This window comes from Leptosomus discolor, chromosome 1 (genome assembly GCF_034619465.1).
Source record: "Leptosomus discolor isolate bLepDis1 chromosome 1, bLepDis1.hap2, whole genome shotgun sequence".
NCBI classification, from domain to species: domain Eukaryota; kingdom Metazoa; phylum Chordata; class Aves; order Leptosomiformes; family Leptosomidae; genus Leptosomus; species Leptosomus discolor.
The window spans coordinates 150222760-150240100 of record NC_141391.1 but is presented as its reverse complement, the minus strand read 5'-3'; the positions used below and the strand labels follow the sequence as shown (position 1 = coordinate 150240100).

The following is a 17341-nucleotide window of genomic DNA, read 5'->3' as shown; positions in this document are numbered from 1 at the left end:
CCTGGCTTGCTGATTAAGTGAGAGGATGGGGATCTTTCAAATAGAAAAATCCTATCATGTAATTTACAAAAAAGCATCTGACTTCAGCAAGTAGAAGAAATCCTTAAAGGTGGAAGGTTCTTTTTCACATACCACTCAGACCCTGTCTCTGCATTTTTTTCCTTGACGGTGCTCAGTGATCTGCACAATGCCTGGAGATCTGCTCCACAGGCATCAAGTTCAAGAGTCTCAGCCTTGTTCCCACCTTTTCAATCTTCCCCCCACTGAATTATGAAAGGGGACAATTTTAAGAATTTCTGATTAGTGTAAGTCAAAGTGTCCATGTTCCATGTTTGCTCTGGGGCATACATGCTCTCATCCAGACACAGTCCCAGAAATGGCAGTGGCTCCATGGAGAGCCTTACAAAGTAGAGAAAAACAGATCTTGGTAAACTGGAGAAACGGTTTGAAGAAGATAGGATTCAGCTCAATAAGGATGATGTCCAAGTGCCGCTCTTGGGAACAGACAGCAGCACAAATGCAGAGCTGGGAGTGACACGTGAGGCAGCCATTCTGTGGAAAACACTCTGTGCTTTGTGCAAATCAGAAACTGATGGTAAATTAATGCCAGAGTGTAATGAAAAGAAGTGACCATGAAGGACATTTAGACAGGAAGACAGTATTATAAGACACAAGAAGTAATCCAGCTCTCCTCTGCACCTGTAAAACCTCAAGTGCAGGTTAGTCCTGCAGATAATCTGAAGGAAAGTAGTAAGAATGGTCAGAGACCTGGGGAATACAGGCTCAGGGAAGACTGCTGTTGTTTTGCTCTAGGAACCAGAAATCCTTGCAGAGGCATAATAGTGGTCCTCAAGTATGTAAAAGCCTTCTGCAAGAGGAAGGAAATTCTCTATTTTCTGTATCCATGGAAAATAAGAAAATAGATAATGGATTTGGACCTTAGCAAGAAAGATTCAAGTCAGACATTAAAGAAGCTTTGTTTGCAGAAAGGACAGTGAAGCATCTGAGGAGGCTGTTGTGAGGATGTTGTGAGTTTACCAGCATTGATGGTTTTACAGAGCAATGAGATCAATGTCTGCCAGGGTGAGCACAGGGCAGTAGATGCTGCCTTGAAGAAAGGAAGTGGACAAAGAACCTCAAGCTTTCATCATCCTATTTCAATGATTCTTAGTTTTTAGGTCTAGTTATGACAGAGACAAGTGCCCCAGCACTCCAGAATGGATTGTATTTTGCATTAAAAGACAAAAATGTTTCTTGCAGCAGAGGAAGATGAGGAAGAACCTGAGATGCCTGTCGGCCCTCGGCCTCGCCCAATGTCTGAGCTGCACCTCAAGGAAAAGGCTGTGCCCATGCCTGATGCCAGTGCTTTTTTCATCTTCAGTCCTAACAACAGGTATTTAAGAGACTGCTTAGCTGGAACAAGGAGGCAGAGAGCAGGTACCCCTTTCATGCTGGGCCCCAAATGTTATGTGGTTCAAAGCTCCCTTCCAGCAGTTCCTACCAGAGACTTCCTTTGACCAGTCTCTCCCTTAAAGGCCCTGGCATGAAATCCTCATGAAAGCACAACTGTAGGGAGTCCCCTGACAATATTCAATGGGAGTTCATAGCACCTGCAAGGCTGATTGAAGAAACAAATCATGAAAGCTTTGGAAATCAGGGACTTGGAGGCAAGTCAGTAACTGGAACTCCCCAACATATTCAGGTCCAAATAGCAAGCAATCCATCATGCAATCAGTCAAGCATGAGGTAGGAGCTTCCTCTACTAATGGCTGCTCAAAATCCACACACTGTGTCTCTGCTCATTCCTATGCATCAAGAATGAGCATAGAAGAAAAGGGAGGAAGAGAATGAAAGCCTATAGCTCTGAGGGGATGCTGAGGAGAATAATTCCTCCCTTGGACTCCTGCAATGTGGCTTCACATTGCCCCACCTGACTTTCCAACACAGGTGTGTGAGACCAGTACTATGAGTGGAGGGCTGAGCTATGAAACAGGGAAATATATCTTTCCAAGGGTGCAGAAATGAGCTCACCGCCCAGCGGTCTGTCCAGTACCATGTATCCCAACATCTCCCTTAGGGACTTCGCCTCCAAACACAGCCCCAAACTAAGGCAGGGCTGTAAAACCACAGCTGAATTCAGAGCCAGCCTTTCCACAGCAGGGCTCTGAATACCTCCTTGGGTATGTGCAGCAGGGAGGGACTGATGATGATTGGGACTCATGGACTGTACTGCCAGCTTTGCCACCCACCCACTGTCACTTGTTGAAGAAGGAAATTAACCTCTGCAATCATCTGTAAAATTGATATAATGGGGCTTGGAGGCTTAACAGCCAAAAGCAGAGCTAAATAGATTAATGAAGTGCCTCTAGAATTATGCATAGGAGTGTTAGGAGGTTTAACTCCTTGTATCCTGATACCAACGTATGGAAGGTGCTGTAACGGTCTCCAGTAAGCATGCTGCTGTTTAATGGGAGACTGCTACTTCTTTACCTGCTAGTTTCCCACTAAAAGCACAAGCAATTTATATGGGGCTGATGTTTAGCAGACATCCTGCATGGCATGATGTCCCCCCAGAAGTCCCTTGCAAATGCCAGCCTGGCCTATATCCATTTGGCCAGGTCTGTACCTTCTTAGCAAGGTAGATCCCCCATAGCTCCTGCTCAGTCACACTCCAGCCCCAGCTCAGAAAGACATTGGACACCCTGAATCCTGTTTCTGCTGCTTTCCATCTAAATGAATGGGAAATGGTTCTGTAAATGAAACCAAGGGGTATAGTTTTGGGTTGGCACATCTAAATCACCAAAGACTCTGTCAGGAGGGAGTGACTGCTCTCCATTGAAACACACCAAGTGTGAGTCCTGCAGGCAGCCAATCACTCCGTGTGCATCACTGCGTGATGTGGAGAGCCAAAGCCACCCAGCACCCAGCAGGACCAAGCACAGCTGCCCAGGCCCATTGTTCTCCCTGCTGCTGGAGCAGAGGGAAGCTGCTCTGCAGAACAATCCTTCAGGGCCAGCCCTGCTGGCAAAAGAGGAGGGGGGAATGTTTCCCAGGTCTTGCTGCTCTCTGAGAGATAAAGTGGTGCCTCTCCTCTCTCTTGCAGGTTTCGTGTCCACTGCCATCGAATCGTTAACGATAACATTTTCACCAACCTGATCCTATTTTTCATCTTGCTCAGCAGCATCTCCCTGGCAGCTGAGGACCCCGTCCGACACCTCTCCTTTAGGAACCAAGTATGCTTCCCATCCTCCTTCCGTCGCTGTGTATTAAAAGTGGTACAAGCAGATGATGAGTTGAAACCAGGAATGGCAGAAAAGATTGTATCAGACGCTTTGGGAGTGACTCTCTTCCCTGATTTGTGCCTTTATAGGCTGTGTATGAAATCATCGGGTTTTACAGGGAACATGAGTCAGTGCAGAATTTGGCCTCTAGTTCTTTTCAGAAGCATGTGTAGGGGAGGGAAGGACAGGAGGCTGAAGGAAAATTATTGTTCTCTGGGATTAAGGCAATAGAAATGGGCTGTAGAAACAATGATTGGGATGCAGATAATTCTAATTTGGGGGATTTGCAAGTTCCCTTTGGAACATCTGCTCTCCCGCCACATGCTCTCTCTTGAACTAAAAAGCCCAAGGCCTGATTTTCACTTTGTTCACACTGGTGTAAATCTGGAGTAACATTCTTGAGTTTGATGCAGTCACTCTTGGAAATTGGTGTCATCAAGGTTAGAATCAGACTATGTGAACACAAGCTGCAAAGCTATCATTAGATTTGAGATAATCCTTAGAAAATATGCTGTACTCCCCTCCTTACCGTCCTGGGGGAAGGAGAGGAAGGCATTCAGAATGGAGATACATTCTCACCTTCTTTCTTGACCGTTCTTATTAGTTTTTTGAAACGTTCAGCAGGAATCAGAAGAGTCAGCAGTCATATGTGAGACTTCTGATCTCTGCTGTCTGCAGTGGCATTTTGGTGCCTTTATGCTGGAAGAGCTTGCTAGCCTTAAGGAATGGGACAATTTTTTGTTGTTGTTTAATAATAAAACCTTAACTTAACATTGTGTTCTACTTCCCTGAAATATCCTGGCCTGAGCAAGCATTTAAACACTTATGTGCATGCAGAGAAGGTGTTAATGGAGGTTTATTCCCAAGCTTATCTCAGACCTGCTTTGCATTTTGTCCTGAAGGAGGGTACGAAACAATATAGCCAAACCTGAGGCACCAATAACCCACTTGTGCACGGCTGTGTGTGCCCACCACGTAGGGATAAACTATGTCAATATGTATTAGCGCTGCAGCATGATGTCAGCTGACACATGGGCTTCTGACATGCCACAGAAGCTGCTGCAGAATCTGTAGCAGAGAGATTTAAATAAGAAAAAAGTAGTCAAAGCTGGTTGGCCTGGATAAAGGAGCTGAAGGCTTGGGGTAATGTTGTCTTGTGTATTTGAAGCCATTGATGTTGCATGAAAACCTGTGTTTAATTTTTTCAGGTACAGATATTTAAAATGTATCAAACAAGGGGACACTGACAAGATGTCTGGGTTGCAAATGTGGTCTGCCTTTACACTTTGACAGTAGAACAGTAAGATTGTGTCCTGCCCTGTGCCCACACAGTGGCCTGGGAGCAAAAGAAAGCAAGCAAATAAGCTAAAAGCAAACTAACTGCCTCTACCTTCACTCTGGGACAATGTAATCAGGTGATAACCTGTGCATAAGGACCCGTGCAGACTAGTGCTGCTGTTGACATAAATTGTCCCAGAGCAGGAAGACAGGAACAGAGAGCCCAGCAAGGGCTAGCGAAGAGGCTTGGACACTGCTTCTGTCCCCGGGCAGGCTAGTGGCTGCGTCTTTCTTGTGTCACACAGGGCTCAGGCAGCAAGTTTTTGGAAGTGCCTCCCCAGTCTGATCAAACAGCCTTTAAAGCCCAAGCAAGTCCTAAGACTTTGTGTGCCCACAATATTCTCCTGTTTGCACCTTGGTAAGGTGCTCATTCATTTTAATATATTCTAGAGTAAATTTATTTTTAGATAATAATAAATATGCCTGCTGATAAATGATACTGCCTGCACAGGTGGAGCAGTGATCATTTTCATTAGATATGATTTAATCTATAAGGGACACCTTTACTGGCTGCAGCTTTGGGGCCAGATTCACCAGTATGCTCTAGTTGCTTTGCGCTGCTCTGGTGATGTAAAGCAGCTGCAGGTACAGCTTAATCATTCACTTTAATCAAGTTTATGGCTGCTTTATGTTGGTGGAGTCATGCAAAGCAGCCTGAGTACCCATGAATCTGGCCCATTGATTATAAAATTATTCCGTTGATATAATAACCAAATGTCAGGACCTACAAAGCAGCAATGCAAGGGGACATTTCCAGTTATAATGTGTGTAAACTAGTATAGGATGCAACTGAGATCTGTCCATCCTTGAAATAGCCCTTTTTTAATTCTCGGAGTTGCAAAAATTGATAGAGCCCAAGACAGCCTTGAAGAAGCGAGAACAATTTGGGATCAAAAATTGAGCAGTGACCTGAGGAATTTTAAGTCATGCAGTAGCAGTAAGTGATACATCCCCCTGTTTGACATTCAGTGTCTGCAAATTAGTCCAGATTCAGATCATGCTTAAAGAGTGCAATCTAAAATAACCCTATAGTTTGCAGCAGCTACCCCACTGCCCATGGCATAACAAGCTGTAAGAATCTAGCCACCTATAAATCTAAGTTAAGGTATGGGCATTGAGATGCAATAAACACCTGTGGGATGGGAGAGGGCAGTTTACTGCTGTATGTTTATTAGTATTTTAGCAGTAAAGGTTTAAATTTCACAAATGATCAGTTTTCTACAGCTTCCATATATTGGTCTTCTGGTTTAGAACTTGGTTATGGTAAATCAACAGAAATCCAAGGGCACAGTACTTTTGATTTTTCACCATTTGTAGTGCAGATAACAGTGGAATACACTGGAAACAAAGAGAGTTGAATTCTGGTCCCCTCAGTCAATGAGAAAGTTCCTATTTGCTTTTGTGGGATGTCAACTGATTAGCAGTGAAAGACATTTCAGTCCTTGATGCTGCTACTCTGAAAATCGCTTTGCACTTCCAGCCTTGCTGTTGCCTTGTGGGACACTCTAGGACCACTTTTTGTGGTCTGCTATGCATGCCGCCAGTATCCCCTTCACCATGTCTAAGTTCACGGGAATGATGACTATTTCAGTTTGCCTGTTATCCAGGATGCGAATAGAAAGACGCAAGATCTAAGTTAGGCACCTTTAGCACACAACTAAATTATGGTTGCAATACAATTCTGTTCAATTGGTAGAGTCTTTGTTATTCATCCTAATCCAGGGCAAACCAAGATAGAGAAAAAAAATAGCTAGAGCATGAATTTTCAGTTTGCTTTTCTTCCTTTGCAAGAGGCACAGAACAAGCCTGAATGGAAGTTAATAAGAAAGAATCTCATGTTTTCCACTGAAAGACCAGGCATCCTTGTATTCTCAGTTTGGAAGTCCATTTGGTAAAAATCCTTGAATTGTCTCTTCTTTAACAGATTTAAAAAAAAAAAAAAAAAAAAAAAAATTAAAGAAAATCCTACAACAACAACCAAAAAGTTATTTTGCCTCTAGAGCCCTCATGACATTGTAACACAGAAAATATTTCATGTAATGTGCTTCTTGTCCTCCGTGCCAGGACCTTCACTGCATTCAACAGGATGTCTTTACAAAACCATTTCCTATATAGTCCTCCTTGTTCCCTTGTTAAAAGGCGTATGTATTTGATTTTGAACTGTGATTTCCCATTCAAGTGATCAGTCACTGATCTACCCTCCCCACTCCTATTCCCTTTTGTTTTTACAGATTCTCTTTTATTTTGATATAGTTTTTACTGTCATTTTCACCATTGAAATTGCTCTGAAGGTAAAGTGCCCATCTTCTCTACCATTACTTGTTCACAAGCTTACTAGTTTTCTGCCACTATCTGTTGCTAACACACACGCCTGTTTGTTCCTGGGTCACGCTCAGTACCACTAACCCGATTGTGCTTATTTTTCAGATCCTAGGCAATGCAGACTATGTCTTCACTAGTATCTTTACATTAGAAATTATTCTTAAGGTAACCAATCTGAGCAATACACTCGTTTTCTTTCTTTCTTTCTCTTTCTTTTTCTTTCTTTCTTTCTTTCTTTCTTTCTTTCTTTCTTTCTTTCTTTCTTTCTTTCTTTCTTTCGCTCTCTTTCTTTCTTTCGCTCTCTTTTTTTTTTTAACCCCATTATTATTTCTACACAAAGGATTGTTTATCTTTTGATTTTAATATTTTGGTAGTTGCTTAAAAAGTCTTCTGTGAAATTTTGATATTCAAACTTGTAATTCAGGGCCTATATCAAACAATGCTGTGTAGGGGAATCACAATGAAAGGATGATCCTATTGGAAAAAGTAAGAGGGAACAAAGAAAAAGGCCGTCACCCCATAAATTTCTCTCTCTACCCTGGCCAGCCTTTCCCAGGATTTGTTTGCTGTAGAAGGAACCCTGAACACTACACCTCCTCTTACACATGCTACCCAAAGAGAAGGTCTCCATTCAGCACAAGTCATGAGGCTGGGCCAGAGGGTGGCCAGTGACTTCTGTAAGGTTACAGGATGCACAGTCAAGTAGGAGACAGGGAGCACAGTGCAGAAGCTCGCTTTGTGGGTGTGATGAGGTAACTGAGAGCACAAATCACTGACACACCAAGGACTGTAGCTGCAAATGAAAATTTCTGCATCGCCTTTTTGAAACCTGGCTTCCCATTTCCCAGGAACACGCTCTATACCAAGGGAAATGGGCAGGAGAATGGTTTAGCTCAGAAGAAAATAAAAATAGGCTGCCTTGTTCTTAACTCTAATTTTCCCAAATTGATAGGCTAATAATTTAAATAACAGTAATTGAGCAAAGTTCGGTCTTTCTAAATGCTAGGTTCACTTGGCAGCTTGATTTTTTTTCTCAGCAAGCTAGTTCTGAGTGCTAGCAGGCAGTACCTTAGAGCTTCTCAAATCTTGCAGATCAAGACCCTAATAACAGTATCCATACTGAAGGCTGGCAAGCAGGGTGGCCCCTGCATATTTTTGTAGAGAAACCTGCTTTTGATGTGACTTAAAATCACCAAAGCCATAATGTTCTCCAAAGAGATGTATGTATTATGCTTGTGTGCAGAGTGCATCTGTGTTTACATAATAAATCTGAACATGCACATACCAAATGGCTGATAAAAAGGCCTGTCAAAAAAGGAAAACATCTCAAGAGCAACATTTAAAAACAAAACCATAGTTTAAGACACTTCTTTGAACTTATAATTACTAATTCTACTCCCACTGAAGAAAATGGTAACACTCCTAATGACTTCAGTGGAAGCAGAACCTAACCAAGCTCATTGGCATATTGCTGTTTTCATCAGGGGCTGTACTGCCCTCCTGATGTCCTCCTGTTAACTTCAGTTGGGTTTATGTCAACACCCCTGGATATTCTCTGGGTTCAAGTGGGAGAGGAGTGCAAGGACTGCAAATGGTTAAGAATTTCTTCTGCTCTTACCCTGTCAGTTCCTGCCTCACAAGTTGTTTTCTCACTGCATGTTTCTCTGCTGCCTTGCATTGAACACAATGTTTTGCACAACAGCAAATTTAGTGTAAGTAGTAAGAAATGAAAGAATAAATGGCCATAGGATGTTCAAGGCTGCAGAGAAACAAGCTTCATCTGCCCTCATGTTGCTGAAGACACCTGCAAGCCTCACACTGCTGTGGTGGAGTCTGGTGAATATTAGCAAGGTGACCACCAAGTTTTTTTAATTGGCATGCTAAAAGCTTGTTCAATGCACCAGATGGGAGATATAGATAGATAATACACTCTTGGAGAGTCTCTTCTGAGATAACAAAATCTCTCAACAGGCTTTGAGAGAACCACAGTTTGTACAGAACTTAAACTCAACAGAGTTTCCCCTCCTGATTTCAATGGTGTCTCCTTTCTTTTAAGATTGCCATACAAAATCTAACCAGTAAAGGGCACCTTTACCACCTTTGTTATGGCAAGAACCCCTTCCCCCTTCCCCAACCGAATGTGTCTATAAGTATAAATTCTAAGACAAGACCAGAGTTTATACTTCCTCCCCCTCTAAGTTCTGTCTGACTGATTGACAGTCAGTTCCCTGGTGTCATGGATGTTTGGTGAAAAAAGTAATCTGATATAGCAGATACCAGTTTAGCCTTCCACCCCCCTCTGAATAAAGTTGTCACAGGTAGGCATGTCTGAAAACCACTAGCAGGTATGCTATCCCGAGCTATTAGCAGGAGCTGGAAAACTCGTTTGAATTTCTAGTTCACACTTCTCAGCTGAGAGTTTGTCTAGAGCTCATTATTGAGGAACAGTCTCACGGTGTCTGCTTCAAGTTACTTTAGACATCCAACTGAAATGAGATTCAGGGGACCAAATTTAGAAGCCTGTGTTCCTAATCCAGATAATGGAGGGACATTAGCAGTTGTGGGGATGGGGTTTCTTCAAAGCAGCTACATTAGATCGCTCACCAAGTCTAAGGTAGGTGGTACAAATACCCCCACCTCCTCACCCTCTTTAACCATGCCAGACTTATTTAGCTGCATTCTGTAACTGAGCTCAGTCTAAAATTCAAATTCTGAGCTCAGAAGTGTTTAGGTCTGACATTGTGACTGAGACCCGTTTCTGTTTACGGTGTCACTTAATCCAATTCTGGAGCTGTTACATCCTCCTCAAAGCCAGCACGTATTTGATACCCCCTCATACCCAGACAGGGCAGAGAGTTCCTTGGAAAATACGTCAAATTTTCCCCTTCCTTCTTCTAGGTAATGTTCATAATGATTACCTCCACAAAGAAACCACTCTGTCTCAAGGAATCTTACCTTGGGCTTTGTGAGGAAAACCAAGGGTAAAATGCAACTGCTTCTAGAATAAAAATGGAGGAAGCTGGATAGGGATAGGAAAAGGTATTGAGCTGAACAGAAGGAGCAAACTGAAGAGAGCAGGAATTCCTCCTGTTGCTTCAGTTCAACCCTAAAGCATCAAATCCATGAGGGATTTTGGTTTTTTCTTTATGAAGGGAAGAGAGCTCAACTGTCTACTGCAGCTAGCCTAAGTACTGAAAAACATTACAAAAGAGCCCTCTTTATTTTATATTTTTTATTCAGTTTGACTAAAGAGACCTTTACATAATACAAGCATCATACTCATAAGTGTCTTCTGCCATTGAAGAAAAAGGGAAAAGCATATGATTGCAAAGAGTAGTTTTTGCAAACAGTCATTCTGCTGCTTTGCTGATTCTAAACGTTACGTACTCTATGCACTCAAAGTGCGTATTTTCCTCACTGAACCTAGTGTTGCCTTTCCCTAGTTAGGTCTTTCAATGTTATCTCACTGTCTTCTTCACTCTCTTTTTTTTCAATGGGGACTCGACTTCTCCTTTGGGGTCTGGGGGATAAATCGTCTGCTGTGTTAGAAATACTGCCCCTTCCCAGTTATACACTCTGAGCACAACCAGATGGGTTTGGTTTCTGAACAGATGCTAATGGCCAAGTGTGTTTGTGTCTTCATGTGCCTTCCTGCAGATGACCGCATACGGGGCTTTCCTCCATAAGGGCTCCTTCTGCAGAAACTATTTCAACATCTTAGACCTGCTGGTGGTCAGCGTTTCTCTCATCTCCTTTGGGATTCAGTGAGTGAGCTATTTTCAACTAGCTGGTTTTTGGGGGTTGTAGGGACAGGTTTGGGAGGTGATACCTCAGGCTCATTGTCTTATCTGGCTAAGATTTTTCTCATGAGCCTGGAAGTATTTTTCTCAGATAATTCAAGACCATTAAAATTCATCCTCAAAAGAGGAGGTAACAATTGGGAAATGCTACACTATTGACCTGGAGGGGAGATCTTTCAGAAACAACAAGTGAGAATAAGAAACTTGGCCCATTGGGAATCACGATATTAAGCTTTGTTCCAAGCTCTCTGATTCACTGTGTCAGTTCAGGACAGTTAAGTCACTTACTGTTCCCTCCTAGAGCTCTCATAACCTCTTTGGAAAATGGGGTGATAATGTTTTGCTGCTTCCTAAGATGTTGTGAGTCTTAGTCAATGGCAGACCATCGAGGGCTTGAAGAGTTGTGTGAGAATCTGCAGCGTACTGGTGGCAGTGACAGTTGATCCTGCTTCCGTCACACCACTTTGTGTTGGTTGATCTGTTAATTTGTTTAATAAGTTTATAGTTTTACTTGACTATGTGGAAGTCTATGTGTTGGATAGGGAATTTCCTAAGTGGTATCACATCTAATAAGAAGCTCCTAATTATCATCATTACAGGTTAGCAGCTCACTTACTTATGTTCCAGAGCTAAGTCAAGCAGAAAGATTTGTCAGGTCTATTGGGCTTTCAGTCAAGGTCTTAAGAAAGGCACAGTGTTCATTTTGACCTGCTGTTTCTTTCTTACAGACCTAACTAGACTCTTAATATGTTAGCAGAAGAACTGGTCCCAAAAGCAGTAGGAGTGCCTGATGTCATACAGCATGGAGAACATTCTAAGTCAGGGTTTTAGTCTTGGAAGATGCAGAGAGCTCTGTTGTAGTAGATAGTTGTGTTCAGTACTTAAAATTAAGTACGTAAGTCATCATAATCAATTCGGTGTGAGTTTCCACATCCTTAAATTTATGTACACGCCTAATTGACTTGTGGGATCAGAGGCCAAACACATTGCAGAATCAAGCTCCAAGTGGATGGTATAGCTTTAATGCTGGAGTCACCTGGAATTTCCACTCTTTTATGAATATTTCAGTGGAGTGCTTCTTTGAGCCTTATCTGAAAATGTCTTGTGATGACTACATCTTGGCACAATTTCCATATCATATATATCTGCAGAGTATTTGGCAGGTTGCCCTGCTTAAAAAAAATGAAAATACCCTGCCCGTGTTCAATTCCCTTCATTAATACAGCAGAGATGGTGAAAGCCAGTAGAATGTATACTGAGCTTGCCCAGATCAGGAAGCAAGACATATGAAGACAACATCAGAGAGTAGTTTCCTTACCCCTGAAGTGTCATAGCAAAGAGTTGACTCTCTAACTGTCCTAAGCAGTCTAAGGCTATGCAGGATTTCAAACAAGAAAGAGTGGGTGAAATCCATCTGACCTCACAGCACACCTCCTGTGTTGTATCTCTCAAACCTTCCAATACCTTCTTCCAGGTCGAGCGCCATCAATGTGGTGAAAATCCTGCGTGTTCTGCGAGTCCTTAGACCGCTGAGGGCCATAAACAGAGCCAAAGGACTAAAGGTTAGAAGAATCCTGATGTATTCTGTAAACTATAAATTCAAATTGTTTCAGGCTACAAGGACTATTGCATTGGTTCAAGTAGTGTTTCAGAAGAATCACAGAATTGTTGAGGTTGGATGTGACTTCGGGAGGTTGTCTTGTCCAACAACCTGGCTAAAGCAGGGCCACCAAGAGCAGGTTGCTCAGGACCAGATGCTTTTGAATATCTCCCAAGAAGAGGGACACCACAACCTCTCTGGACAACCTCTTCCAATGCTCAGTCACCCTCACAGTAAAAAAGTGTTACCCAATGTTCAGATGAACCTCCTGTGTTTCAGTTTGTGCCCGTTGCCTCTTGTCCTGTCAGTGGGCATCACTGAAAAGGTCTGGCTCTGCCTTCTCTGCACCCTCCCTTCAGGTATTTGTATACATTGACAAGACTCCCCCGAGCCTTCTCTTCTCTAGGCTGAAGCTCTCTCAGCCTTACCTCATGGGAGAGATGCTCCAGTGACTTGAACATCTTTGTGGCCCTTTGCTGTACTCCCTCCAGTACATCCATGGCTCTCGTACTGAGGAGCCCAGAGCTAGACACAGTACTCCAGGTGTGGCCTCAGCAGTGCTGAGTAGAGGGGAAGGATTACCTCCTTCAAATTGCTGAAAATACTTTTCCCAACGCAGCCCATTTGTCATCTTTGCAGCAAGGACTCATGTTCAACTTGGTGTCCACCAGGACCCCCCAGGTCCTTTTCTGCCAAGCTGCTTTCCAGATGTGTGGCCCAGCATCACCACTGAGGTTAAATGATGTAGTTTGCTAGAGTTACAGATGGGATCATAAGCCTATTTTAATATAGCCTTGCTGTATTAGATAAACTCCTTCCTGTAGTCTGGTGGGTGCCCAGTTATGTAAGTTGGTGTTGCTGGAAGTTTCAGAGAGCTGACCTCTGGTATTTTCCTATGCCTTTCTTCCTTCTTCTAAGAGTACAGTGAGGAATGTAACAAGTTGATCTTCTCTCCCGTTTCCTGAGACATTACTTAAAGGGCAATAGTTAACTGAAATTCTTTTATTTGTGTTTTTAGTCCTGGGCTTGTCCCTTAGCCAGAGCAGCTCAGAACAATCCTGCAAGTTACTTTTGTTCCTATTTTCCATTTGCAGCATGTGGTCCAGTGTGTGTTTGTCGCCATCCGAACCATCGGAAACATTGTGATTGTCACCACGTTGCTGCAGTTCATGTTTGCCTGCATTGGAGTTCAGTTGTTCAAGGTAAAACCATTGGGCCCATTCATTCATCCATTACACTGAGCTGTATTATGGGATTGCAAGAAAAATAGCCTGAAGAAGCCTGAGGGAGGGGAGATCGAGTCTTCTGTGTGAAAGGGAAAACATCTGGGGCACTGGCAGTGTTACCTGGGCTCCTGCTACCAGCAGTTCCCCAAAACTGGACCAGGCGTATTCAGAACTCCTTCCCTTCATCTGTAATCGTAAGAAATCATCAGCAACATCAGTAACCTTCTTCTGCCCTAAATAGCTTGTGGCATGACTTAGTGCCAGGGAGGTGATGGGGGCTGCTCTAAAGGATTAGTACTTGCAGTCTGTCTACGCCCCATGTTGTTGAGGAAGGGGCATGCCAGATAATCACAGGAGGTTATTCGTATACTTCTTTATGTCTGCTTTTATTTCTTTGCCCTTCACCAACCTTCTGACAACTAGTGTTCTGCAGCACTCAGTGGTCATGCACGTCAGGACGTACACATAAAAGTACTGCGCAAGCAGATGAAAGCCTGTGCTCTGAACTACCCAGATGCAGGCAACTCTCATTCCAGTTTGCTCACATCTGCCTGCACAAGAGCACGCAAACATACTCATAGTTGGTTAAGTAAGTAGTAAATGCAGTCTCCTTGCTACATGATCTGCCCTAACCCTTGCACTGTCAGGAAAAGAAGCTTCATTCCTCTTTCTTCCTTTTCAAGGGTAAGCTGTACAGCTGCACTGATAGCTCCAAGCAGACAGCAGCAGAATGCAGGTGGGTCTGACCTTTCCCAGTTAGCCCCCTTCACCGGCCACCCACTCTCAGGGCCTTGTACTGGAAATGCAGTTCTGCCATGTTCTCTCTCTGCTCTCCATCCACAGAGGGTACTACATTACATACAAGGATGGTGAGGTCAACCAGCCCATGATACAGCCCCGGAGCTGGGAGAACAGCAAGTTTGACTTTGACAACGTCTTGACTGCCATGATGGCCCTCTTCACTGTCTCAACATTTGAGGGCTGGCCAGAGTGAGTGCTTTGTGGACCGGTGCAGCACTTGCAATGTCCTCATTCATTTCAAAACAGAAAATTCAAATGCAGAGCGTAGTCTTTCCCATTCTAAGTATTTAAATAAATCTAAAGCATTAAATGTAGCAAAAGTAGCAGCAGTCATTGTAGTATTATGTACTTTGTAAATTTCTCAGGGCCTGCAGAAATTGCTGCACTTGCAAACAGTGCACAGCACTGTCTCTGTCTCTTAAAAAATGTTTGCCAGTAGTAGCAGTGATAGCAATATTTGTTACAAAATTTATGTATATAAATGGATACAAAATGCCTGTCAGGCATTTACCAGTATTGCAAGTTTTCCAATGGAGCCAGCAGGGCAGTATGAAACACAGCAGTGCTACCTCTATATGAGCAGACACGGGATGTCTTATCAGGCTGTGCTGCCTGTGCCACAGGGGCTGAGGACTCCCACAGCTCCACTCTGTCAGAGTGACATGGGCATGCAGGGTATCAGGGGGCTGACCCTGACCTGTGTCACCAGGTGATGCCAGCAGCATTGTTAACCAGTGTTAAAAGTGCTGAGATCCCCTTTTCTCACAAAACTCAGTTCCAAATAACACAGACTCTCCTGTCTTCTGTTAACTGAAGCGCATGCTTTTGTTTTAAATTTTAATTGTACAACTATGAAAACATTTCATCCCTGAACAGGTTCAAACGTGTAAAGACCTGTGTCTTCTCTCTTGCAACAGTTTACGCTCAGATCAGTGCAAGTCTGCACGTCTGTGAGTGAATTAATTTTGATACAAGTAGAAGAAAATCACACAGTTAAACTTTATAACATCACCTATAAGGCCTCAAGGCAGTTGCAGATTTTCTCTGCATTTGGCTCCTGTTTGCTTTCAGGTTGCTGTATAGGTCCATTGATTCCCACATGGAGGATGTAGGACCCATCTATAATCACAGGGTTGAGATCTCCATCTTCTTTATTATCTACATCATCATCATTGCTTTCTTCATGATGAACATCTTCGTTGGTTTCGTCATCGTCACATTTCAGGAACAAGGAGAACAAGAGTACAAGAACTGTGAGCTGGACAAAAACCAGGTAACTTACTATACCTTGTTGCCACTAAACATAGAAAATACATTGAGAACAAGCATTTAAGAGAGAAAAACATACAGAGGAACATGTGAAGATTGCCAACAAGATAAAACAACAAGATGGCTTCACTGCCATTTTTCAGGAGTTAGGTAAAAAAAATCTTGTAAGATTTACTCAAGGTACAACATTTACTTAAAAATGTGTGCTGTACCTTTTGATTCACTGAGATCAGGTAAGCATGATGGCACTGTCTGGCCAAAGTAAATGCATATCGAACTCTTCAACAGGTAGGATATGCATATTCAGATTGCGACCTAAAAGAAATTCTTCTACCAAGCATATTCATGTCAACAAAAATCTTGAAACACGTTGTATTTTTACTGTATTTTAAGGTAGGTGACCAACCCTGTATTTTGATTTTGAGTTTTAAATCTACCCTGCCTCTTTCACAGCGCCAGTGTGTAGAATATGCCCTGAAAGCCCGACCCCTGCGGAGATACATCCCTAAAAACCAGTACCAGTACAAAGTTTGGTATGTGGTCAACTCCACCTATTTTGAATACCTGATGTTCGTTCTGATCCTGCTGAACACCATCTGCCTGGCCATGCAAGTAAGTAACCAAGCAAAAAACCTTACAGGTGATGAATTATTAGACTCTGTTAGGGAAAATGTAGAAATGGCTGAGGTTGAGACCTACTTTCACCTTCACACCTTGTATTGAGGAAGAGTGATAAGGATATGACAAAAACCATTGTACCATGTTCTTTCCTGGTGACATTTAATTAAAATGAGGAATCTGCCTCTCTTCCTGCTATTATCTCACACTTTCAACACTTCTCTTTTAACTCCTTAAAAACAAACCGGGAAAAAAAGTTGTATCACAGACCAATTCAGTGGTCAATATAAGAAATGACTTCTCAATTCTGACTTGTCTTCTATGAAATGCAGCAATAAGCCCGGAACCGCCACTCACCTGACATCTGAATTATAAATTTGGGGTGTTTCTGTGTTAAAAAGTAGAGAGCAAATATTTTGGCAAACAAAGCAATCAAGGAAACTGGGGTAGACAGTAGGAAGGCCCTAGTATCTCCTTTATTCTGTGTTGAGAAACATAGAAACAGTCTAGAAAGAACCTCTAGAGTCTGTATTGTCTGTCCCATCACCTAAAAGCAGGATCAAGCCCACCTAAAGCATTTCTTGATAGGTGTTTGCCTAACTTGCTTCACTACTGATGCTACAGATTGGCCTTACTACCCGCTATGCTGTGCATTCATTTTCCTTACTGTGCGAAAACTTTCCAAACATCTAACATGACTCCATCAAAGAAACATTTGCAGCTGGATCTACAAGAATAGCAAACAGAGGTAGCAGATTACCATGTGCAGGTGGAACAGCAGTAAAGGGGAAGGAGTCAAAACTTTCACTAAGTAGCCAGCTTACAAAGAAGAAGCCTTACATTACTTTCATAGGAAAGAGCCCTCATAGACACAAACTGCTCTCTACATTCCCCCAAGTCTGTACTTTCCTGGCTTGTTCCTTCCAGTCTGTCTCTGCCCAAGGCCTCCCTCACCTCCCTTTCATTTTCAGTCAGTTCCAGACTCTCCACCTGCTGAGCCTATCTCTGCACTCCCAATTTCCCTGGCCACTCAATCCCTATTCTCTTCTACACTTTGTCTGCTTAAAAGCTAGTCTGGCTGTCACT

The 17341-nt window shown here is 42.9% G+C and overlaps 1 protein-coding gene across 4 annotated transcripts in view; it reads left to right on the top strand.

Moving 5' to 3' along the window:
* CACNA1C (calcium voltage-gated channel subunit alpha1 C) overlaps window positions 1-17341 on the top strand; it is a 491226-nt gene that overhangs the window by 403126 nt on the left and 70759 nt on the right. For 2 of the 4 annotated variants that reach the window (XM_086467242.1, XM_086467225.1), the window contains exons 19-28: window positions 1261-1393; window positions 3104-3233; window positions 7047-7106; window positions 10599-10705; window positions 12216-12303; window positions 13436-13543; window positions 14251-14303; window positions 14411-14557; window positions 15440-15641; window positions 16091-16249. In XM_086467242.1, the coding sequence (XP_086323368.1) occupies window positions 1261-1393; window positions 3104-3233; window positions 7047-7106; window positions 10599-10705; window positions 12216-12303; window positions 13436-13543; window positions 14251-14303; window positions 14411-14557; window positions 15440-15641; window positions 16091-16249 (1187 nt within the window). Of the gene's footprint in view, window positions 1-1260; window positions 1394-3103; window positions 3234-6850; window positions 6911-7046; window positions 7107-10598; window positions 10706-12215; window positions 12304-13435; window positions 13544-14250; window positions 14304-14410; window positions 14558-15439; window positions 15642-16090; window positions 16250-17341 lie in introns of all 4 variants that reach the window. The other 2 variants (XM_086467239.1, XM_086467234.1) reach the window with 1 other exon arrangement.